At 33.4% G+C, this 27,544-nt stretch overlaps 1 protein-coding gene across 1 annotated transcript in view; it reads right to left on the minus strand.

The window, feature by feature from the left end:
- Positions 1–1,930: 1,930 nt before the first annotated feature.
- Positions 1,931–27,544, minus strand: part of LOC143084185 (tRNA (guanine-N(7)-)-methyltransferase non-catalytic subunit wdr4-like) — an 81,464-nt gene continuing 55,850 nt past the window's right edge. The window contains exons 6-11 of the mRNA XM_076260596.1: positions 26,744–26,856; positions 22,724–22,781; positions 7,427–7,602; positions 4,162–4,357; positions 3,479–3,560; positions 1,931–2,104 (exon numbers count right to left, since the gene is read on the minus strand). Of these exons, the coding sequence (XP_076116711.1) occupies positions 1,959–2,104; positions 3,479–3,560; positions 4,162–4,357; positions 7,427–7,602; positions 22,724–22,781; positions 26,744–26,856 (771 nt within the window). The 3' untranslated portion in view covers positions 1,931–1,958. The remainder of the gene's footprint in view (positions 2,105–3,478; positions 3,561–4,161; positions 4,358–7,426; positions 7,603–22,723; positions 22,782–26,743; positions 26,857–27,544) is intronic.

A 27,544-nucleotide genomic window follows, 5' to 3' on the forward strand; every position in this document is an offset into this window, starting at 1 on the left:
TTTTTTTTTTGACTTACGAAGTTATGAGTCTGAATTCTCTCTTGTATCTTTCGCCTCTCTTTCCTAAACTTGGCTAAGTTTACAACTTATTTTTGATGTTATTTTTAAAGCATTATATTAGTGTCGAATGGTAGCTATGTATAGGTCAAAATATTTGTTGGTGTTAATTTTTGTATGACAAAGTTTCTCATTCCATTTTACGTAGTTTAGTTTTAAAAATAAGAAAAATGAAAAAAATGGGTTAAGGATTAATGATTCAGAAGCAACAACTTCCAAAAAGTAGATAAAAAACAATCTTCATTTAGACGTAATTGTAGATCTTGTATTGCTTGTCATTTTCCATTTCAAAGTTTCAGTATATCTTTGATAGTTCAACGATATAAGGAAGAAAGAACTACTGAATAGTCACTTAAGGAAACCTTATATAGATAACTATACCTCATTATCGAAGGACGTACGATCGCCTATAATTGCTTATATCCACATTATTTGGATTTTGGTGGAAAGTCACATTGGCTATCATACCACATCTCCTTATTTTTACGCAAGACGTCAACTGACAATTTTGATAACTTTCAGAATTTATGTTTTGAGAATTCAATAAGTCTTATTTCAATTCTGAAAATTATTAGTAATTTTAGTTTCTTAGAAGGTGGACAAAATTTTTTTTATCCAAAGAATGATTGTTCCCATTATAATATAAATAAAATATCTTAAACAAACACTTCTTGAAACAGGTCTTATGAATAATACTTTATAAATTCAATAAAAAAAAAAACTTTATTCATAAATTTTAAAAACAAACAAAATTGAATTGTTACATAAGCTATGGTATTTGGAATTCAATTACAACTGATATTGACTAGCAATTATTTTTTTTGATAGCAAAAAAAAATATGAGTATATAAATAGTTGTGAAACTTTGATCTTCTTCTATACGATTACCATCCCTTGAAGAAAGGCTTCATGGTTTACTTTTATAAATTGTTATTTGAATGGAGAGTTGTCTCATACCACATCTTCTTATATCTATTAACACAAAGTTGGTTTTCTGCATTTTACCTAAGGTGTAAGCTGACTCTTTTGTTATCCTTTTACTCAACATATTTTTGAAGGGCCAGAATAATACATTTATTTATGTAATTTCAGGAACCAAATAATGACTCTTATCATATCTCCTTATATAAACAGCATTGATTAATTGCTTGTTTAAGTCTTTAATTTGCTTACATTACCCTGTATCTGTGTTCTAAAATGCAAAGATGTAGTGTGATTCACATCTAGCAAATAATTCCAAACAAACTGATAACAGGGGCTATCTTGAAAGTGCAATGAGGTGTGAGTTTTCAGTCGCCATTGTTGGCCACACTTTTGTTTTAGAGATAAACAAAAACAAAAACAAATGCTATTCCTCTGCTTATAGTAAGTTGAAAAAATGGAAAGAGTTTGTTCCACGAAATTATACATCATACCTATTTCCCAACTTAACTTAAATAACATTATTAACTACCCATCAAACTGCTATACCAGAGCAATGAAAAACATATATTTTATGAAAGCTTACACCAATCAATACCATAAATACATTGGAACCAATCAGTTTTATATAAAAACACAAATATTTGAATGAAAGCAGACAACACTTCATTTGATTTTGTTAGACAGTTGTTTCATTGGCAATCATACCACATCTGCTTATTTTTAAAATGTACTTCACATGTAAAGATCATTTTATTTTCAGCTATAATGGTATGATAGTTAGGCAAAACAGCTTTAAAGATTGTGAAATGTGGTTTCTAGTTTCTTTGTCCAAGAGAAGTATGCTTAGTCAGTCCAAGTCATCCTAAATCAACTTCATGTCAGACATGATGTCAATGATAAATTAGAATGACTTCTGGATAATTGTAGAAAAGAATAAAACAAATTCATATACTGGTATATATTTTAATTTATTGTCATTATCTCTGTTTAACCTTTTTTGGAGGTGGTTGTGGAATTTTTTGTCCACTTAGTCTAATTTGTTTCTTTTCCATATAGTCTTTCATATTCTGGTCTATTTTTTGTTTCGTCAACCCTTGGTACATACTTGGAAGATCTTCTGATGCTACAATAAATATTAAATTTTATTAATATACATGCAAGCACAATAAGGATGTAATAATTTGAAACTAAGTTATTTAATTGAAATAATATGTTTTAAAAATCTTACATCATCTGATATTAATGCAATTCTGTATATTGCAAAGATCACTAAAAGAGGAGCCAAAAATACCAGAGGGACAGTCAAACCCATAAAAACTCATTAAACTGACACTAATAATTCGGTGAAATTTGATAGGGTTAGACCTCAATTATCCAGTACATGAGATATAGAGATGCCCTTCCTTTCATAGTTGGATTTTTCTTGATGTTTTGGTGTATAATATGCTGGATTCAAGTGTGGTATCTTATACAATGCTGCAAATCCAGGTTCAACCCACCATTTTTTTTTTTTTATTAAAATATCCTGTACCAAGTCGGGGAAAATGGCAGTTGTTATCTTATAGATTGTTTCTGTGTGTATTGCATTGTCGTTTTGGTTTTTTGTTGCACTTCATTGTTTCTGTTGTTTCGTTGTTTTCCTCTTATAGTTGATGTGTTTACCACAGTTTTATTTTTTACCCAGATATGTTTTTTCTCAACCAATTTATGACTTTCAGTAGTCTTTTTGCAATCAAACTCTAAAGGAGCAATCAGTTTCCAATAAATTAACATTTACTTCAAGTTATAAAAAAGTAAAATGTATAAGTTAAAATAAGACAGCTGTTCATAAACCATAGTATTATTTTTTAAATATCATTTTACTTCCTTTTTCAAATACAAGCTGTTTTAATATTTATTTCTTATGGGTTTTGCTTCATTTCTTTGGACATGCTCTCTCTGAACTTCCTTAATTAGTACTAAGTACAGGGAATTTATTTAAAACTTCATATCCGTTATAGTAATGAAATGATGATTTTTTTGGTGGACATTTATTTGGAGATGAAACATGTGCCTGGCATAAATATAAAATTTCAATCCTGGTATCTATGATAAGTTTATTTATGACTGTTAATTGCAGATTATATCTAGGCATATAGTTTTTAAATTTTTATAAATCAAGACCACAACTTTGTTTGAATTAAGCAAGTTAAAAAAACTAAATATTAAACTGATTGACTATTATTTTAAATAAGAGCATAGACTTGATTGACAGAATGTCAGAATAAATCTGCTTCAGAAGGAGTTTTCTTAAATAGACTTACATTCTGAAATTATGAATGTGAGAAATGTTTATTTCAAATTTTAAATGATTTTTATCTTGTTAATTCATTCAAGATAGGATTCTATTTCAATATTAATGAACATTTAAGACTTTAATAGGACAAACTCAAAATTTATTAACAAAACACTATACCCTGCTTTAGCTTTGTTCTTCTTCTGATACTTAATAACCTACCTTGGAAAAACATCCAGTCTTTGTTTAAATTCTCTAATGCTGTTACCCAGGGATCTGAAGTTTCTGATTTTGCTTTCACTGCCTATAAGATAAAAAAAATATCAGCAAAAAAAAAACATTTTAATGCAGAAAAGTGATCACATCTAAAAAACTACTGTTAATTCGTTCATTTTCATGAAAATTGATTTTCGAAGATAGCAGAAAATTTCTACATGTATCTTAATGCATTATGATAACTTGGTTTTGCCAAAAAAAAAAAAAACGATACAAAACTTCTACTCTGTTGAAAATTTGAATTGATGATAAGCCTTTACCCACAAAATACAGAAAAAATACATAAAAGTAATCCATGATCAATCATTAATTATGAATCCACATCAAAATTATTTTACAGCAAGAGGTGCAAGAACAAATGTTTAAGCTATGGCTGATCTCATAAAAAAATATGCTAAAAACCAATTCATTTAAGCATTATTTTTCAAAAATATCCTCTTTCTTGTTGTAAATTAAAAGTAATCATAAATGGTTTAAGAGCAGCTACAATAACTGCTTTAACTTCAGTTCAAGTAATATCCCATAACAGTTGTCCTAAAGAAGAAGTGCCAGGTCTGGTCTAACTCTGTTTTGCTAATTAATGTCAGTGTTTTTTCTATATAAGAAGTCTATATTATTTCAATACAAACCTTTACTGTATCATTCTGACAAACCAAATTGTATACTACGATTGTCTCCCCTTCTACTGGCTGTAACACATTCAAGTTTTGACATGAATCACAGCAGATATCCCAGGGTTCCTTGTTAACCAATATAACATCACATAAATCACAGCTAATCACACCATCTGTGATGTTCAATTTGTATACATGTACTCTAGTAGAACTAAAAGAAAATTCAGAAAATATTATTACTTTTTTAAACTTTATAATAGCATATCTTTTTTATGATCATCAGTCCTATGGCATGCAAATTTGTATCCTTAATCAGTTGAATATAACAAAAAAAGCTCTTGAAGCAACAAAGGTATATTAATGTTAGCATACTTAAGTTTCTTTCTATAACACAAAGTTGTGTTTTTTATGTATTATTCAATGATAATTTTCACAACTTGAACTAGCTGTTTTTTGTCATACATGTAAATATTTATGTAATCATGATTTCCAATGTTTTGTGAACCCAAGGCAACATTCTGCAAAAAAAGTCATATAAATGTCACATGTGTCTCAAAAATTTGATTCGAAATAAATCTCATTCACCTTGAAAATCAATTTTCTGAAAATATTGACATTTATTTATCAAAAGGTCAATTAAAATCAGAAGCTTTCGATTTTGATTTTGTAAAACTGCATCACAATGTGTGGGGGGAGAAAGGTGTAAATAAACATTACCATAAGTTATAGACATATGTATCAAATGGATATAATAATATGAATGTCAAACAGAAAAATTATCATAAATTATACATCAAACACTAATAGCATACTCATTTTGAATGCTTTCTTACTCTTTAGCAATAAGAAACAAATTGAAACTAGAGGCTCTCAAGAGCCTGTGTCGCTCACCTGTTACTGTATATACTGATGTCAGCCATCTTGGTTGGCAGGCAGGGTCATTAGACACTTTTTTAAAATAGATACCCTTGTAATGATTGTGGCCAAGTTTGGTTAAATTTGGCCCATAGTTTTAGAAAAGAAGATTTTTGTACAAGTTACAAAAATGACGAAAAGTTGTTCAATATTGACTATAAAGGACAATAACTCCTTAAGGAGTTCTCTGACAATTTTGGTCATGTTGACTTATTTGTAGATCTTACTTTGCTGAACATTATTGCTGTTTACAGTTTATCTCTATCTATAATAAAATTCAAGATAATAACCAAAAACTGCAAAATTTCCTTAAAATTACCAATTCAGGGGCAGCAACCCAACAACCAGTTATTCGATCCATCTGAAAATTTCAGGGCCAATAGAACTTGACCTGATAAACAATTAAACTCTGTTAGATTTGCTCTAAATGCTTTGTTTTTGAGTTATAAGTCAAAAACTGCATTTTACCCTTATGTTCTATTTTTAGCCATGGTGGCCATCTTGGTTTGATGGTCAGGTCATCGGACACATTTTTTAAACTAGATACCCCAAGAATGATTGTGGCAAAGTTTGGTTAAATTTGGCCCAGTAGTTTCAGAGGACAAGATTTTTGTAAAAGTTTACGGACGCCGGACGACGGACGCCAAGTGATGAGAAAAGCTCACTTGACCTTTCAGGTCAAGTGAGCTAAAAAGAGAAAACATGGCCTGATTTATACTCAAACAATAAATAAAAACAACTATGACAGACAGCAACCAAACATCTGTTGTCAACAGAGAAGTAACACATGTGTCGTACTGTTTTCAAGGCAAGATCTGTGACATCTAGCTTCTGCTTTCTGTTCTATGACAACATTTTATCAACTTCATCAAAAACAACCCCTACCAAAAACTTTAACCTGAAGCGGGACAGACGGACGGATGAACTTCAGATGACTGCCATCACAGTCTTGTACTGGCATCCTATCATTAAAACCAAATTATGATCGTTATTCTCCCATATTTTGCTTAACGATGTAGTATTAAATACAGGTATTGATGTTATTCACATATATTTTTCTATTGATTTTGAAATCATATCAAATAATTGATTTTATAAATTGAAACAGCCAAATTATATTTATTGAATACAAGAGTGCACACACTGAAATGTCTCGCCTTTTTTACTAATCATTGATTTTATGTTGATAGTCCTAAATGTAAAGCTTTATTACAACTGTCACATAAACTTAACATTAACCAAGAAAACCAAACATTGATCAATGAACCATGAAAATGATGTCAAGGTCAGATAAACATGATAAACCATGCCAGGTAGACATGTACAGCTAACAATTCTTCCATACAACAAATATAGTTGACCTACAGCTTATAGTTTAAGAAAAAACAGACCAAAACACAAAAACTTAACACTGAGCAATAAACTGTGAGAATGAGGTCAAGGTCAAATAAAATCTGCACGACTGACATATGATCATAAAATATTTACATTCACCAAACATAGTTGGCCTATTGCTTATTGTATTAGAAAAATAGACCAAAACTCAAAAACTTAACTTTGACCACTGAACCATGAAAATGAGGTCAAGGTCAGATGACACCTACCAGCTAGATATGTACACCTTACAATCATTTCATACACCAAATATAGTAGACCAATTGCATACAGTATAAGCAAAACAGACCAAAACACAAAAACTTAATTATAACCACTGAACCATGAAAATGAGGTCAAGGTCAGATGACACCTGCCAGTTGGACATGTACACCTTACAGTCCTTCCATACACTGAATATACTAGACCTATTGCTTATAGTATCTGAGATATGGACTTGACCACCAAAACTTAACCTTGTTCACTGATCCATGAAATGAGGTTGAGGTCAAGTGAAAACTGTCTGACGGGCATGAGGACCTTGCAAGGTATGCACATACCAAATATAGTTATCCTACTACTTATAATAAAAGAGAACTTAACATTACAAAAAATTTTAACTTTTTTTTCAAGTAGTCACTGAACCATGAAAATGAGGTCAAGGACTTTGGACATGTGACTGACGGAAACTTCGTATCATGAGGCCTCCATATACAAAGAATGAAGCATCCAGGTCTTCTACTTTCTAAAATATAAAGCTTTTAAGAAGTTAGCTAACACCGTCGCCGCCGCCGCCGGATCAATGTCGAGCTTTCTGCAACTAAAGTCGCAGGCTCGACAAAAATAATAACACTTTGAAAAGTTCCTGAAAATGGTGGTGATAAGGTACTTTTATCAAACTGCCTCCCTTCAAAAAGGCTTGATCTTTATCATAACTTACTTATAAAAACACTGCCTCCCTTCAAAAAGGCTTGATCTTCACATAACTTACTTATAAAAACAAACACATATAAGGTTTAATTTGGTGTTGTAAACACATTTCTTGACAGGATAGCTATCACTTTCTTCAGCCATAGGACTATCAGTAAGGAAGCTTTCCTCTGCTGTTTTACACTCAACTTCACAAAGAGCTTCTCCATTCAAATTCCATATAATGACCTTACCATCCTGAAAGTATAAAAGAAAACAATATTATCATTTTGTCATAAATTAATGAAGAATCAAAAGCTGATGGAATGCATGAAAAGTGGACAAAGCAAAAACAATCAAATTTTACTGAATAAATCTCAAAAATTTTAAGTCATAAAACTTTGCTCAGTGCTCGGAGCACAAACATTGTGCTTGAAACATGAAATCCAGCATTTTTAATTGGTTGATTTTGGAGTATGAGTACAAAAAACTGACTCAAAAGTTTTATGACTTTATGATCTTTTCTAACCATGTGAATTCAGTTATCTCTATGTCCAGAAAGGTATCAGACATTACTTACTTTGACTTTGCAACAGTTGTTATGATATTGTAATTATTATGTTTATTTATGTTGGCCTAATTTGTGTTGTATGGCCTGATAGTTGTTTACCAAATAATCTTATAATTGTGCAGTTTAGGAATCACTGGAACAATCACAGAATGATTGGAACTTTCTAGAATGATCCTTATAAAAGATGCGTAATTTAAACTTCTACGTTATTCCAGAAACTTCCGTTGTAACTTTCCAGGATTTTCCACAATGTTCCATGATAGACTGTTCTAGAATCTTCCATGACAATTATATATATATACAGACACTAAAGTTAAAAACACACACTTTTGGACTTAGACTTAGACATCGATAGACATTTATATTCATAGCATTTGGATTTACACTTTTATTCTACAAACAACATCATACTGGATTGTGACCGTAATATTCAGATTGGATTCAGAAAGATATCCGGATACAGATAAAGTTAAAAGATTGGACTCATATTTTGACAGTTAAGTTGACAGTAATATTTGTGTAATACCTTTTGTAAACTTTTGTATATTAAATATTGTTAAATTTTACTATTGATTTGTGTCTTTTGTTGGCTACAATTTAAAGGCGATTTCTGGCCGTAACAGAAATTGGGGGCTCGTCCGGGATAACGAAAATATCTTTTTCAAAATTTATTCAATATTTTTATTATAACTAGCCAACAAAATTCTACAAAATGGCATTTGATGCTGGTAAATTTTTGAAAACGCCAGACCTGGAGAGTTTTGATAATTTAAAGAAAGAGGAATTAGTGTTGCTTGCTAAAGAACTGAAATTAGTTTTTAAAGTATCTATGAGAAAACAAATTATAAAAAATTTGGTTATAGACAAATTAGTTGACGCAGAAATTTTAGGTGAAGAGGCTCTTGAACTTAAGGTCGAAAATATTGAGGCCTTTAAATTAAAACAGCTTGAATTAGAACATGAACTCAAACTAAAAGAATTGGAAATGAAGGAGATGGAGAAAAGAAAAGAAGATGAATTTAAATTAAAACAAGCAGAACTGGAAATGAAGGAAAGGTTGGAAATAGAGAGAAAAGAAAAAGAAGATGAATTTAAATTAAAAGAACTGGAAATGAAGGAGAGGGAGAAAATAAAAGAAGATGAATTAAAATTAAAAGAACTTGAAATGAGAGAAAGGCTAGAGATGGAAAAACTGAAAATTGAAATGGTCAAAGAAGAAAGCAACACTAAAGTCCAGTCGAAATCAGATTATTTTGATGCAGCAAAAAATATACGTTTGGTTCCGAAATTTTGTGAAAAAACAGTTGATAAATATTTTCCACAGTTTGAGAAAATTGCTAATAATTTGAAATGGCCAATGCCGTATTGGACTACGATGCTGCAAAGTGTTTTTGAGGGTAAGGCAGCTGAAATATACTCCGCACTTCCATCAGAAAAAAGTTCTGATTATGACACTGTGAAACAGGAAATTTTGAAAGCCTATGAGCTAGTACCAGAAGCATATAGACAGAAATTTAGATCTTATAAAAAGTTTGATTCGCAAACCTATGTGGAATTTGCTCGGGAAAAAGAAGATCTATTTGATAAATGGCTTACTTCAAAGAAAACAAAAAACAATTTTGATCAACTAAGACAATTGATGTTATTAGAAGAGTTTAAACAATGTGTTCATTCAGAATTAAAAACACATTTAGACGACAAAACTGTTGAGTCAATACATGATGCGGCTGTAATTTCAGATAATTATACTCTTTCACATAAAAGAAGTTTCAAGAGTCAAAATGTTAATACTTCCAGTGGAAATTACAAAAATCAAAGCACTGAGCGTACTGATAGTAAGCCTGTTCCACAGAATAAGAGTCAGTCCAGTTATAATATGTCTAGTCCAAAATTTGATACTTTTGAGAAGAAGTCACTGACTTGTGCTTATTGTAAGAAGATTGGTCACCTGATGGCTGATTGTTTTAGACTCCAGAAGAAGAATGAACGAGATAATAAGTCGAAGACCAGTGCTTGTACGACATCTTATATTACCAGTACATTGGAATGTCCTGCGAGTCAGGCTTTTAAGTCCAGTTTTTGTGATTATATGGAGGAATATAAACCCTTTATGTCTGATGGGTTTGTTGCTATTGTTGATGATACCACTCTTCAGCCTATTAAAATTTTACGGGACACTGGAGCTTCTCAGACTTTATTGTTAGAAGGTGTGTTGCCTTTGTCCGAGAATACTTCTGTTGGTGCCTCCGTTTTGTTACAAGGTGTAGAGTTAGGTTGTATAGATGTTCCTCTCCATCGTATTTATCTGAAGTCAGATTTGATAACTGGACCAGTTGTTGTAGGTGTTCGTCCTAATCTCCCTGTTGAGGGTGTTACCTTATTGCTAGGAAATGATCTAGCTAGGAACAAAGTGGTTGCTGAACCAATTGTTACCAGTGAACCGGTGGTGGATGTTAAATCACCTGAAGATGATGCTGAATTGTATCCAGCTTGTGTTGTTACTAGGGCGATGGCTAGAAAACAACAAAATGAGAATTTGCAAGAAGACAAGTTTGATTACATGGACCTTTCTGACACTTTTATAGCTGATATTGAAGATCCTGGTAACTCAGAAAAGGCTATTATAAAACCACCTAGTGTTAACAAAAATGTTATTATGCCATGGCCAGATGTAAACAGCCATTCATTAGACCGAAATAATTTACTCGAAGAACAACATAAAGACCCTGAGGTTCTTCAGCTCAGCCAGAGGGCTCAACCACAGGAGGAAGCAGACAAAGTGGCCGAATGCTATTACCATCAGGACAGTATTTTAATGAGGAAGTGGAGGCCTCCTGATGCTACCCCAGAGGGGGAATGGAGAGTGCTATACCAAGTGGTGGTGCCTAAAGTTTATAGACAAGAAATTATTGGTCTTGCCCATGACACCCCCTTGGCTGGACACTTAGGTATAAGGAAGACTTGCCTTAAGATCTTGCAGCATTTTTACTGGCCTAAACTTAGAAATGATGTTGCAGAATACTGCAAATCATGTCATATATGCCAGGTTGTTGGTAAACCTAACCAGAAAATACCACCAGCACCACTTCTGCCTATTCCAGCCTTTGACGAACCTTTCAGCAGAGTTCTAATTGACTGTGTTGGACCTTTACCAAAGACCAAGACTGGAAATGCATATTTATTGACAATCATGTGTACATCTACCCGCTTTCCTGAAGCTATTCCGCTCAGAAATATCAAGACACCTACTATCGTCAAAGCTTTGATCAAATTTTTCACATTAGTAGGACTTCCTAAGTCTATACAGTCCGACCAGGGATCAAATTTCATGTCAGGTTTATTTCAGCAAGTCGTGTACCAGTTAGGGATTGCTCAGTATAGATCAAGTGCGTACCATCCAGAATCTCAAGGTGCCCTAGAACGTTTTCATCAAACATTGAAGAACATGATTAGAACTTTTTGTCTTCAATTTGACAGAGACTGGGATGATGGAGTTCACTTTCTACTTTTTGCAGTCCGAGAGGCTGTTCAAGAATCCCTTGGATTTAGTCCCTTTGAGTTGGTATTTGGCCATACTGTAAGGGGACCGTTAAAATTGATTAAGGAAAAGTGGCTTACTGAACATAATGACTTGAATCTTTTAGACTATGTATCTAGATTTAAAGAAAAATTGTATACTGCTTGTCAAATTGCTCAGAAAAACTTAAAAAATGTACAGAACAAGATGAAAATTTGGTATGATAAAGATGCCAGGGATAGAGTTTTTGAGCCTGGTGATAAGGTACTTGTATTTTTGCCAGTCCCTGGACATCCTTTACAGGCTAAATATTGTGGTCCTTATACAATAGAGAGTAAAATCAATGATTTGAATTATATTGTAAAAACTCCAGGTCGGCGCAAACAAAACAGAGTGTGTCATATTAATATGTTAAAACCATATTTTGAGCGTACTAATGAATGTGAGAGTAAACCAGTTGCCACTTTAGGCATGGTTAAATTTGAGAACAATCATGACAAACCAGATGTAATTGAACCACCTTTTAGTTCTAAAACTTTGGAAGAGACAGTTAGATTGAAAAATTCAGAAATTCTGTCAAATTTAGACTCAAAACTTGCACATCTGTCTTTTGATCGTAGAGAAGAAATAAAAACTTTGGTATTTTCTTTTAAAAATCTTTTTCCAGATGTGCCAAACAAAACCACTGCTGTTTGTCATGATGTTGATGTAGGAGATGCTTCTCCAATTAAGCAACATCCTTATCGGCTTAATCCACTCAAACTTGAAGCTATGAGAAAAGAAATTAAATATATGCTTGACAATGATATTATTGAGCCGAGTAACAGTGAATGGAGCTCTCCTTGTCTCCTTGTGCCAAAACCAGATAAAACTTTTCGTTTCGTGACTGATTTCAGAAAAGTAAATTCAGTCCCAAAATCTGATTCCTATCCAATTCCAAGGATAGACGATTGTATTGATAACATTGGTCAAGCAAAATTTGTGAGCAAATTTGATTTATTGAAAGGTTATTGGCAAGTTCCATTGACACAGAGAGCTCGTGAAATATCAGCTTTTGTTACACCAGATGGCTTATTTCAATATACTGTAATGCCGTTTGGCATGAAAAGTGCACCAGCTACATTTCAAAGAATGATCAATAATGTTATAAAAGATTTAAACTGTTGTTATGCTTATATTGATGATCTAATTGTATGTAGTGATAGCTGGGAACAGCATTTAACACATTTGTATGATACTTTTGATAGATTGTCACAATCAAATTTGACTGTTAATCTTGGTAAAAGTGAATTTTGTCAGGCCACTGTTGATTATTTAGGGCATAAAGTTGGCCAAGGTCAAGTGAAACCTATTATGGCTAAAGTGGAAGCTATTTCCAAATTTCCTCCTCCTACATATAGAAAACAACTTATGAGATATTTAGGCATGATTGGATTTTACAGAAAATTTTGTTCAAATTTTGCTACTGTGGTTCAACCACTGACTCATCTTTTACGAAAATATTCTAAATTTTTCTGGAGTGAAAATTGTCAAAACGCTTTTGAAAATAGCAAATCACTTTTAATTAATAGTCCGGTTCTGATTACTCCAGACTTTGAAAAACAATTTAAACTTGCCGTTGATGCAAGCGATGTAGGAATTGGAGCTGTTTTATATCAAGAGACAGATGATAATGTTGAGAAACCTATATCATATTTTTCTAAGAAATTAGATAAACATCAGAAAAATTATTCAACTATTGAAAAAGAGTGTTTTGCAATGCTGTCAGCACTTCAACATTTTGATGTATATTTGAATCCCACTGTATATCCTATTCTTGTTTATACTGATCATAATCCTCTTACCTTCATACATAAAATGAGAAACAAGAATCAGAGGTTGACTAGGTGGAGTTTATTGTTACAGGAATATGATGTAATTGTAAAACATATTAAGGGTAAAGATAATGTAATAGCAGATGCTTTATCTAGAGCTTATTAAATCACTTTGTATATATAATGTATTTTTGTTCATATTATTCATGATAAGTTTTTGTTACACTAAAACTTCTTTTAAGGGGGGAGGTGTTATGATATTGTAATTATTATGTTTATTTATGTTGGCCTAATTTGTGTTGTATGGCCTGATAGTTGTTTACCAAATAATCTTATAATTGTGCAGTTTAGGAATCACTGGAACAATCACAGAATGATTGGAACTTTCTAGAATGATCCTTATAAAAGATGCGTAATTTAAACTTCTACGTTATTCCAGAAACTTCCGTTGTAACTTTCCAGGATTTTCCACAATGTTCCATGATAGACTGTTCTAGAATCTTCCATGACAATTATATATATATACAGACACTAAAGTTAAAAACACACACTTTTGGACTTAGACTTAGACATCGATAGACATTTATATTCATAGCATTTGGATTTACACTTTTATTCTACAAACAACATCATACTGGATTGTGACCGTAATATTCAGATTGGATTCAGAAAGATATCCGGATACAGATAAAGTTAAAAGATTGGACTCATATTTTGACAGTTAAGTTGACAGTAATATTTGTGTAATACCTTTTGTAAACTTTTGTATATTAAATATTGTTAAATTTTACTATTGATTTGTGTCTTTTGTTGGCTACAATTTAAAGGCGATTTCTGGCCGTAACACAGTACTGTATCAAGTCAGGATAAAAGGATCTACAGTACTGTATCAAGTCAGGATAGAAGGACCTACAGTACTGTATCAAGTCAGGATAGAAGGACCTACAGTACTGTATCAAGTCAGGATAGAAGGACCTACAGTACTGTATCAAGTCAGGATAGAAGGACCTACAGTACTGTATCAAGTCAGGATAGAAGGACCTACAGTACTGTATCAAGTCAGGATAGAAGGACCAAGTCAGGATAGAAGGACCTACAGTACTGTATCAAGTCAGGATAGAAGGACCTACAGTACTGTATCAAGTCAGAGTCAGGATAAAAGGACCTACAGTACTGTATCAAGTCAGGATAGAAGGACCTACAGTACTGTATCAAGTCAGGATAAAAGGACCTACAGTACTGTATCAAGTCAGGATAAAAGGACCTACAGTACTCTATCAAGTCAGGATAGAAGGACCTACAGTACTGTATCAAGTCAGGATAAAAGGACCTACAGTACTGTATCAAGTCAGGATAAAATGACCTACAGTACTGTATCAAGTCAGGATAGAAGGACCTACAGTACTGTATCAAGTCAGGATAGAAGGACCTACAGTACTGTATCAAGTCAGGATAGAAGGACCTACAGTACTGTATCAAGTCAGGATAGAAGGACCTACAGTACTGTATCAAGTCAGGATAGAAGGACCTACAGTACTGTATGAAGTCAGGATAGAAGGACCTACAGTACTGTATGAAGCCAGGATAGAAGGACCTACAGTACTGTATCAAGTCAGGATAGAAGGACCTACAGTACTGTATGAAGTCAGGATAGAAGGACCTACAGTACTGTATCAAGTCAGGATAGAAGGACCTACAGTACTGTATCAAGCCAGGATAGAAGGACCTACAGTACTGTATCAAGTCAGGATAGAAGGACCTACAGTACTGTATCAAGTCAGGATAGAAGGACCTACAGTACTGTATCAAGTCAGGATAGAAGGACCTACAGTACTGTATCAAGTCAGGATAGAAGGACCTACAGTACTGTATCAAGTCAGGATAGAAGGACCTACAGTACTGTATCAAGCCAGGATAGAAGGACCTACAGTACTGTATCAAGTCAGGATAGAAGGACCTACAGTACTGTATCAAGTCAGGATAGAAGGACCTACAGTACTGTATCAAGTCAGGATAGAAGGACCTACAGTACTGTATCAAGTCAGGATAGAAGGACCTACAGTACTGTATCAAGTCAGGATAGAAGGACCTACAGTACTGTATCAAGCCAGGATAGAAGGACCTACAGTACTGTATCAAGCCAGGATAAAAGGACCTACAGTACTGTATCAAGTCAGGATAGAAGGACCTACAGTACTGTATCAAGTCAGGATAGAAGGACCTACAGTACTGTATCAAGTCAGGATAGAAGGAGCTACAGTACTGTATCAAGTCAGGATAGAAGGACCTACAGTACTGTATCAAGTCAGGATAGAAGGACCTACAGTACTCTATCAAGTCATGATAGAAGGACCTACAGTACTGTATCAAGCCAGGATAGAAGGACCTACAGTACTGTATCAAGTCAGGACAGAAGGACCTACAGTACTGTATCAAGTCAGGACAGAAGGACCTACAGTACTGTATCAAGTCAGGACAGAAGGACCTACAGTACTGTATCAAGTCAGGATAGAAGGACCTACAGTACTGTATCAAGTCAGGATGAAAGGACCTACAGTACTGTATCAAGTCAGGATGAAAGGACCTACAGAACTGTATCAAGTCAGGATAGAAGGACCTACAGTACTGTATCAAGTCAGGATGAAAGGACCTACAGTACTGTATCAAGTCAGGATAGAAGGACCTACAGTACTGTATCAAGTCAGGATAGAAGGACCTACAGTACTGTATCAAGTCAGGATAAAAGGACCTACAGTACTGTATCAAGCCAGGATAGAAGGACCTACAGTACTGTATCAAGTCAGGATAAAAGGACCTACAGTACTGTATCAAGTCAGGATAAAAGGACCTACAGTACTGTATCAAGTCAGGATAAAAGGACAATGTGTTGTTTGTTATTGTTTGTTATTGTTGGTCTTTGTTTGTCTTTGTTTGTAGGTCTAACTTCTCTGAGGAGTTTGAACATGGTGGTTGATGGGGTATGTTGTACAGTCCAATATTTTATGTAATTCATGCTTTTAGTTACCTGTTCATTGTACCAAAAAATAGTTTTTGTTTAATTACTGTTTCTTTCATGAAACTTTTTCCTTGACAAAAAAACCCAGGAGAATGTACCAAGGATATTTTCAAGTTGAACAATAACTGACAAGACATATAGGCAACTGGTCAACCTTTTACTGTACATACTGCAACTATTTTGTTTGAGAAGAAAAATAAATGAATATAAACCATTGAAAATATATCATCTAAGATCTTTTCTGAAAAAGAGTGCATCATTAAAATTGAGAATGGAAATGGGGAATGTGTCAAAGAGACAACAACCCGACCCAACAATTTATAAATTACTATAAAAGCAAAACACCCAAAATTTCTGCAAATATAAGTTGGTATACTGTATTTGCCTAAATTTTTATTCAATCTCTGCAATTATTGTTTTTATTAAAAAATAATTGGTTAATTATCTTCAATTTATTGTTATCCTGAATTCTACACCAATACTAAACAACATCTGGTTGTAATAATAACAGGACTGAAATATTATCTCAAAATGAATCTTCTCTCAAAAAAATTAATTAAGATCATTTATAATTTGATAAGATAGAACTTCATAAAATTATTTGTAATTCAATTCAAAACAAATAATGCAATAAATATAAATAACACCCACATATATCATTAGACATAATTAACAAAAGAATACTGTCACATCTGGTAAAAAAACAATGAAAACTGGATCACAATTTATCCAAACTATATCATATTATCCATGAAAAAAAATCTCAGCAATTATTAATTTTGTATTTTTATGCCATATTTTTTGAATACTTAATTTATCATGAGCAATTAAAATGTGTTATATTATATCTTAGTCTTTATCTAAATTCTTTTTTTAAAATGATATCCACATCAGTACAATTCCAAATTTATGTTGCTGAAATAAAGTACACCAATAATAAATGATTCAATATCATGCTAAGCAGGGATGGACCAAGCCATTTTTAAAAGGGGGATGGGGTCTAACTATATGTCCCCATTCGAATCAGGGGCGGATCCAGCCATTTTAAAAAGGGGGGATTCCAACAATATGTCCCCATTCGAATGCATTGATCGGCCAAAAAAAAGGGGGGTTCCAACCCCTGGACCCCCTTGATCTGCCAATGCAAATGCATTGATTTTAAAAAAGAAAGGGTGTTCCAACCACGGAACCCTCCCTTTTGGATCCGCCACTGATTTTTATTGAACCCTTCTTTTTTTCCTTTCTTTATCTTCAAAGTGTTTCTTTATTTTAACTTTTGCCTATAGAATCTACCTGACCTTCAATGTCCTTCATGACAATGCTTCCCAACATGAAAGGAGTATCTTTTGACTTCATTTCTATAAATTCAACTGATGTTAAGTAATAACACAATTGGATTTAAATTTGATAGAACAATTAAGGTTGATATTCACACAAAATTAGACGTCTATTTATCAATCGAAGTAAAACTACTTCAGCTATGTTATCTAACATCAGATTCCAAGTAAATCAGATATATTGTTTAATTTCATTAACAGAAGTAGATTCAGGGGGCAAAAGGGAGTTGGGCTACCCTTTTGAGGGAAAAATTTTGTTTATTTATTTATTTAGGGAATGACTTGAGCAGGCCCTATCTTATAGCAGTCAGTGGACCAACCCCCTTATGAAATTGTTGTATCCGCAACTGATTTAGAACATGGAATAAAAGTAAATACAAGGAAAGCCAGAGGCTCTTTCAAGCCTGCTTTGTAGCTTTGTATATGTCAAATCTTGTTAAGGACTACAGGAGCAACAAAAAAGTAATTTGCATTTGTATTTCTTTTTGTATTATAATTTTTCTTTAATAAAGTTAACGAATCAGAAAAGATTTAGTTGAAAAGATATTGTATAACATTGTTACCCTTCATCCACACTACAAAGCGAAAGAGTAACCCAGAAGGGGATTTGGAAGGGCCCCCCCCTCCCCCCCCCCTTATCTGGGAAAAAATTGGTTGATTATATAGGGAATCACTGAAGCATGACCGGAGCGGGCCCCCTTTTAGGCAGTCAGTGGGCCCTACTTATGAAAATTTCTAGATCCGCCACTGTAACCAGTGTTGCTATCTCAAACATGGAATGGAAATGTTACCTTAAGTAATCAAGCTTTGTTGAACTTTGTCGTAATACATGATAAAAGTGTGAAAATTTCAGTGTTGAAAATGTATTCTGTTTTCATAAACCAGCCAACTGTAGGGTTAATCTATAGATACTTCCACTTTCATGGTCAGACCAACTTCATTGTAAATCTATTGACCATTCCAACATTTTAATTCCTTGCAACTAATGTTATAAAGGGCATAACATAAGAACAGTAAAAGTACAAATTTTTACTTGAAATAAACATTGTGTATAATTAAGGTTCATAAGATTTTGATGAGGCAAACTTCAGTAAGCGAACAAAAACAAAACATTCAACATTTTTTTTAATTGTAAAGGGGACATAACTCTAGAACAGTAAAATTGACACTTCCCAAATTCAAACTAGATCTGTGTTTTCTGGTAATAAGCAATATGTATCAGTTTCATAACATTTCGTAGAGACAGACTAAAGTTAGAGAACAGAAACCAATTTTGGGAAGTATGGACAGACATACAGATGGAAAAGGGTCAAACTTTATGCCCCTCTGGCACTGCTACGGCATAAAAAAGTTCTGTTAGCTAATAAATGATCTGTGTCCAATCCTTATACATGCACCAGTTTAAACCAAACATAAAAACAAACATTTTTAAAGAAGACTGAAAACAGAGAAAAACAACAGTTATTTTAATTCCTTGAACCATAGTTATCTGGAAACATCTTTTTGCACTTATTTCAGTTGAGTTTATTGACTAGTGAGTAATTTAGACCTTGACCTCAGACCAAGTGATATCCAATTCTATAGGGATTTTCATCTTTTGTATATGACCATTTATCATAGTAAGGTCACAGAGTGAAATATAGTATAATGATCTATCATCTACAAAACAGAATTATTATTCCAACGAGACATGGAAAATAAATGTATAACATCCCCCCCTCCCCAACACACACACACACACACTTCAGAAAATAGGGATAAAAACATTAAATTAGAAAAATTAAAACCTATATGGAACTTTTGTCTCAACAATTTGTTTAAAAAACATATGGACATTTCCATGAAATTGGCCAGATGTAGGGGCAGCTCAATTTAATATTAATGCAACAATTTGATGATATTTGGTTGTAGCAAACTCAAGTTATTTAAGAAAATGTGGACAGACATCACTATATCATCATACATGTGTTGTCAAGAAATATGTAATAAAGATGACATGTACAATTTCAATTCCATTATATAAATTACATATCTTTACAAATTTTGATTATTTCTGACTCAATATTGGTTAACTTTAAAGAAAATATGTCAAGGTGGCGATCTATCCTTGACAGGTAAAACTAGTGGTATGTGAATTCAACTTAACTGGGATATCATTGCTTATATCATTATGAGATTAAAGTATAATTCTTCGGGACAGATTCAGACAGGGGGCATGGCAGGTATGCACCCTGCCCCTAAAATTTGCAAAGCATAGGATGTCCTCAGCTAGATATCTTCATTGTACCCATGCTAGAAAATATTTCAATAATGTTACCTCAAAAAATATTCACCATGATCTGCTCAGTAAAACTCATAGTTTGCTTCCCCTCCCTCCCCAGACTAAAAATCCTGGATCTGCCCCTGGTTCTCAATCTTTAAGGAAATCAAATGTACAATTTATACAATGCATTTAAATCTGTAAATATGGAGTTGTTTGGATAATACCAGCTAACTACACAGAAACTCAGATGCAATAACCAATTTTCATCTGAAAATCAACAGATGAGACAGGGGCCAATCTAGCCATTTTTAAAATGGGGGTTCCTACCATATGTCCCCATTCAAAAGCATTTATCGTCCCAAAAAAAGCAGGGGTCCCAACCCTCTGGATCCACCACTGCTAATTATTTTTACCCAACATCTGCATGGAAGATATTTTATAGCACTACATGTATTTGACTTTAAAAAATTATGAAAAAAATTTTAAAAAATATTGTAAGTAAAGATGATAAATTCAAAATTAGTGTGCATAACACGCAACCAAACCATTTAGAACATTATCTTTTAATGCTATAGGTAAAGATAAACAAAAAGATTTATGGATCGCAATTATGATTGCACAACACTGCAACCATCTGATACTAAACATATAAATTATGTTCTGATTAAACTTAGGATAAGACAATGCACATAAGATGTCAGTTTCAATATGTCATATATTTCAGGAAAACAGCTTGAAATCATTTTTACACTCTAAACAAAATGCCATAAAATTGTCCTTTTGTATTAATATGGCAACATATGTAAAACTGAAGAATAAGTCTACAATTGCCTTCAGATTGGAGAGATAATTATGTACTTTATTCAACAGATATTGCCAACCTGTTGCCTCGTAGAATGTTTTTATCACTAAGCATAGCTCCTATTGTAAACTGCAGATAATAAATTATCATGTAGCGTTATGCCTTTTATCATGAAATAATTAACTATTCTAATGTTAAAATGATTCCATAATAAGATAATGACCAATTACCACACGGCTGTAAATTTGCATGTCACATTGTAGTACATATGTGGGAGTGGGATTAATATTTTATAATCAATATTAATCCAAAAGGGATTTGTTTTCTAATTATGTATTGTAAATAAAGCATGTACAGATAAATGATACTGGATAAATGAAAATATGGAACTTTTTGCAAGGTCTTCAATAATAAGCTGATCTCCTCACTCTAGTGCTTAAGTCAGTTCACATTGGTGCAAAATATTTAGACTTAAAATTCATCTGCATTTATTAAAAAGGTTTGACTTGGGATATATATATATATACAGTAAATTGGGCTTCATCAGTCTGGCAGTACGAACCATGCAGTCTTATTATTATTAGTGTCTATTTGGCTTTGCAGAATATTGAAATATATATATAGCTGAATTGATGGCATTAAATTCAATGCTTCATATTGATAAAGGGTCTCTTATTGGGTTATTCTACAAAACTGTACTACAGCTTGCTAACTGACAAATTTACTCAATTTGGAACATTTGAAAAATTTCGTTCAGTCCCAAAAAGATTTGAGCAAGGTCAGAGGTTTTAGAAATACCTCTCTTACATGTATGCAATAGATGTATTTATACTTGTATGCAAATTTTTCTGCCATTATGTAAAATCACACAAATTCCTCTAAACTTTGACATCGTAATATCAAAATTTGGACGTCACTATCAAAAAGTGATTGTTACTTGATGTCTGAAGGTTATTTGGAGTAGATGTAAGGTCATTCATAGAAAAAAAATCAGCTAAATACCAAAAGTGCAAATACGTTTATACATGAGTGTTGTGCCACGATTATTTGCAATATTCTTTTAATAATAACCTTCATTTATGTCCCTAGAATTGACATAAAATGAATGAATATTCAAATTTCAACATAAGAAGCATACATACAATGTATATAAACAGTAAAACAATAATATATATATATATAAATCTCATTCATTTAAAGTTCAACTAGATATCATTGAGATGGGAGCCATCTCTGTGGGCCCCGCTGTGAATAATGTGCATTAAAAAATTGTATCTTTACCATAGGACATGGGTTTGTCAACTGAAATCAAAGTTTTTGACCTTGACCTTTGACCTATGAAGTTGTAAATAAATTATGACACACCCTTTGGTGTTGGTTTATAAACATGTCAGGTATAAACTTTGAAATGATAAAGGTTCTCAAGATATAGAGCGGACACGATCTTTACCATAGGACATGGGGTTGTCAACTGAAACCAAAGTTTTTGACCTTGACCTTTGACCTAGGAAGTTGCACATAAATTATGACACACCCTTTGGTGTTGGTTTATATACATGTCAAGTATAAACTTTGAAATGATAACGGTTCTCAAGATATAGAGCGGACACAATCTTTACCATAGGACATGGGGTTGTCAACTGAAACCAAAGTTTTTGACCTTGAACTTTGCCCTAGGCAGTCGTTCATAAATTATGACACACCCTCTGGTGTTGGTTCATATACATGTCAAGTATAAACTTTGAAATCATAACGGTTCTCAAGATATAGAGCGGACACGATCTTCACCACAGGACACAGGGTTGTCAACTGAAACCAAAGTTTTTTGACCTAGGAAGTTGTACATACATCATGACACGCCCTCTGGTGGTGGTTAATAAACATGTAAAGTATAAAGTATGAAATCATAATGGTTCTCTAGATATGGAGCGATCACAAAGTGTTACAGACGGATGGACGGACGGACAGACTGATCACTATAGGGGACCGCCTTTGGCGGGACCCCAATAATGAGTTAAGCAGCAAAAAGAGAAGAAAAAAATAGCATTATAATACTTACTCCACCACCTGATACTAATAAGTCATGGTCTTTAATGTATATAATACTGGCCACATACCTGTAACAGGAAAACATATATCTTATATTATTCTAATGTATTGGAAGCAGTATGATTATTATAAAATTAATGGCATGTTTATAACTTCTAATATAGACTTCATTCTAATAACAAATACCTACTAATCTAGACTATCACCTGATGGCAAGAAAATAAAAGAGGGGAAAAAGATACCAGAGGGACCTTCAAACTCATAAATGGAAAAATTTACTGACAACACCAAGCATGGCTAAAAAGAAAAAGTCAAACAGACAAACAATAGTTCCCAAAACACAACATTGAAAATTAAAGACTGATCAACACGACCCCCAAGAAAAACTGGGGGTGATCTCAGGTGCTCCGGAAGAGTAAGCAGATTCTGCACCACATGTATCACCCGTCGTGTTGCTCATGTTAGTACAAACCCAGAAACAAGTATAATTCGGTAGGTCACATTCGTGAAAAGGCAGCTGAATTGTAGTTATGACATTAGGAACAAATTTGCTATCATGTGAAACAGATTTTCCATAACAGTCAACTTTACAATCAATGGACAACTAGCAACTACTAGCTTTTGCAATCAATTGACAACAAGCAACTACTAACTTTGACTATCAATTGACAACAAGCAACTACTAACTTTGACTATCAATTGACAACAAGCAACTACTAACTTTGACTATCGGTTGACAACAAACAACTTTGAAAATCAATAGTCCATTTTCCAATTCCTGTTATTGACCCGGTAATTAGAGATCCCTTTTTTAGTTGTCTCCCTTTTGAGGGACACTTATTTTTATTAACAATGAAGAGCTAGCAGAGAGAGCAAATCTGTGTGTAATGTGAGTGATCTTTAAGGAAAGAAATTATTTTTCATGAAAATTTAGTTAAACTGATGATACATCACTTTCAATTCATCATGCTTTTCATTGACAACTAGTAACTACTTTCTTTGGCAATCAATTGACAACTAGCAACTTCTTTCTTTGACAATCAATTGACAACTAGCAACTTTTAACTTTGAAAATCAATTGAAATATATCAACTTCTTCCTTTGACTATCAATTGACAACTAGTAACTACTTCTTTTGGCAATCAATTGACAACTAGCAACTTCTTCCTTTGACAATCAATTGACAACTAGCAACTTCTTCCTTTGACAATCAATTGACAACTAGCAACTTCTTCCTTTGGGAAACAATTGATAACTAACAACTTCTTCCTTTGACAATCAATTGACAATGAGCAACTTTGACAATCAATTGACAACTAGCAATTACTTCCTTTAACAATTGATCGATAACTAGCAACTTTTAACTTTGACAATTGATTGAAATATATATCAACTTCTTTCTTTGGCAATCAATTGACAACTAGCAACTTCTTCCTTTGGCAATCAATTGACAACTAGCAATTAATTTCTTTAACAATTGATCCATAACTAGCAACTTTTAACTTTGGCAATCGATTGAAATATATATCAACTTCTTTCTTTGAAAATCAATTAGCGACTAGCAACTTTGACAATCAATTGACAACTAGCAACTTTTAACTTTAACAATCAGTTGACAACTAGCAACTTCTTCCTCTGACTATCAATTGACAACTAGCAACTTTGACAATCAATTGGTAACTAGCAACTTTGACAATCAATTGACAACTAGCAACTACTTCCTTTGACTATCAATTGACAACTACTAACATTGACAACAAATGACAACTAGCAACTACTTCCTTTGACAATCAATTGACAACTACTTGCATTGACAACTAGCAACTTTTAACTTTGACAATCAATTGAAATATATCAACTTCTTCCTTTGACTATCAATTGACAACTAGTAACTACTTCCTTTGGCAATCAATTGACAACTAGCAACTTCTTCCTTTGGCAATCAATTGACAACTAGCAACTTCTTCAGTTGGCAATCAATTGACAACTAACAACTTCTTCCTTTGACAATCAATTGATAACTAGCAACTTCTTCCTTTGGCAATCAATTGACAACTAGTAACTACTAACTTTGACAACTAACAACTACTAACTTTGACTATCAATTGACAACAAATGACAACTAGCAACTACTTCCTTTGACTATCAATTGACAACTACTAACTTTGACAACAAATGACAATTAACAACTACTAACTTTGACAATTAACTGACAGTAAGCAAGTATTTACAATCCACTGATGCTTAGTGGTAGTGGTTTTTGATCTGTATAATGTTTGTAGTAAAATATAGCTAGTTCTGAACAATAATGTTTCTTAAGCAATACATGCATTTATGTCATATGAGGAGAGAGACCTACTTACCATTCCTGAGAACCTGATATCAGGTTGCCCCCAGGTTTTGGTGAGGTTATGTCATATGAGGAGAGAGACCTACTTACCATTCCTGAGCACCTGATATCAGGTTGCCCCCAGGTTTTGGTGAGGTTATGTCATATGAGGAGAGAGACCTACTTACCATTCCTGAGCACCTGATATCAGGTTGCCCCCAGGTTTTGGTGAGGTTATGTCATATGAGGAGAGAGACCTACTTACCATTCCTGAGCACCTGATATCAGGTTGCCCCCAGGTTTTGGTGAGGTTATGTCATATGAGGAGAGAGACCTACTTACCATTCCTGAGCACCTGATATCAGGTTGCCCCCAGGTTTTGGTGAGGTTATGTCATATGAGGAGAGAGACCTACTTACCATTCCTGAGCACCTGATATCAGATTGCCCCCAGGTTTTGGTGAGGTTATGTCATATGAGGAGAGAGACCTACTTACCATTCCTGAGCACCTGATATCAGGTTGCCCCCAGGTTTTGGTGAGGTTATGTTATATGAGGAGAGAGACCTACTTACCATTCCTGAGCACCTGATATCAGGTTGCCCCCAGGTTTTGGTGAGGTTATGTCATATGAGGAGAGAGACCTACTTACCATTCCTGAGCACCTGATATCAGGATGCCCCCAGGTTTTGGTGAGGTTATGTCATATGAGGAGAGAGACCTACTTACCATTCCTGAGCACCTGATATCAGGTTGCCCCCAGGTTTTGGTGAGGTTATGTCATATGAGGAGAGAGACCTACTTACCATTCCTGAGCACCTGATATCAGGTTGCCCCCAGGTTTTGGTGAGGTTATGTCATATGAGGAGAGAGACCTACTTACCATTCCTGAGCACCTGATATCAGATTGCCCCCAGGTTTTGGTGAGGTTCAAGTTGCTCAGTCTGCAGTATTCTTTATTGTGTTTTGTTTGTCTTGATATAGTTTTATTATGTTTTGTCATAGCATTGCCAATTTGTCTTTGACATATGAGTTTAATTATCTCCCTTTGATGACTTCTGTCTCACTTTCATTATTAACATTCACGGTGATGACCTTTGACATACGAGTTTAATTATCTCCCTTTGGTGTCTTCTGTCTCACTTTCATTATTAAAATTCACGGTGATGACCTTTGATATATGAGTTTAATTATCCCTTTGGTGTCTTCTGTCTCACGTTCATTATTAACATTCATGGTGATGACCTTTGACATATGAGTTTAATTATCTCCCTTTGGTGTCTTCTGTCTCACGTTCATTATTAACATTCACGGTGATGACCTTTGACCAATGAGTTTAATTATCTCCCTTTGGTATCTTCTGTCTCACTTTCATTATTAACATTCAAGGTCATGACCTTTTCCTGTCGATAATTATTGTAAGTTCGTAACATACATTTCAACTGTAATTTTATGCATAAATATCAAATAAACATATATGTATATGACAGCTAATGACAATTCTACCCATTCTATGAAATGTTATAAGGTAATTTGCAAGTCTAAATTGTAGACAGTCAAATCAAATGTTACTTAAAAATTTACAAAATTTGATGTAGAAATATAATTCCTTTCCATGACTTCTTATGTAAAAACATGTTTTACTTATTTCAGTGTTCAATAAATTTTAACATTGTATGAGTTACGAGTATCTAGTAACTTACTCTGTATGTTTTAAACAGTAACTGTGGACATTATACGAGTTAGGATAACAACTGACTCTGATCTTTTCATCTCTATCGCAAGTTACCACAAATTCATCATTTCTTGCAACAACCTGCAATGGTAAAACATAATATTAACGAGATCTAAAAAAAGGCAAGAAGTTCCTGTAGGCAAATTGTTTTTAATGTTTGAATAAAATCAAGATTTGATGTTCCAATTATTTCTAATGGTATACATTGATAAGAAGAGTTACTTCCCTTTCAATACATTTTTCTTTTTACAATAATGGTAAGTAAAGATCTCTAAATCCTATATTTTGGGAAATTTTTATGTTAAGAAAATCAGCAAATGAAAACATGGAAATAAGGGGCATATATACATGCAATTAAAAGTGCAAAATAACAACACAAGAAAACCAAAAACATATCTAGATGTCCTTAAAAGAGTTTAACAGTGTCAATACAATATGTTAGTCTCTAAACTATACAGTCTACATAAGTTCTGAATAAATTTGATTGAGACTAAAACAGATGTGAAAAAAACACCAAATTTGTGAGTAGAAAAACTAGAGGCTCTAAAGAGCCTGTGTCGCTCACCTTGGTCTATGTGAATATTTAACAATGGACACAGATGGATTCATGACAAAATTGTGTTTTGGTGATGGTGATGTGTTTGTAGATCTTACTTTACTAAACATTCTTGCTGCTTACAATTATCTTTATCTATAACAGTACTTTCTGTGGAAAATGTTATTGAAAATCTTCAAATTTTAAGAAAATTGTTAAAAATTGACTATGAAG

Source organism: Mytilus galloprovincialis, chromosome 7 (genome assembly GCF_965363235.1).
Source record: "Mytilus galloprovincialis chromosome 7, xbMytGall1.hap1.1, whole genome shotgun sequence".
In the NCBI taxonomy this organism is placed as follows: Eukaryota; Metazoa; Mollusca; class Bivalvia; order Mytilida; family Mytilidae; genus Mytilus; species Mytilus galloprovincialis.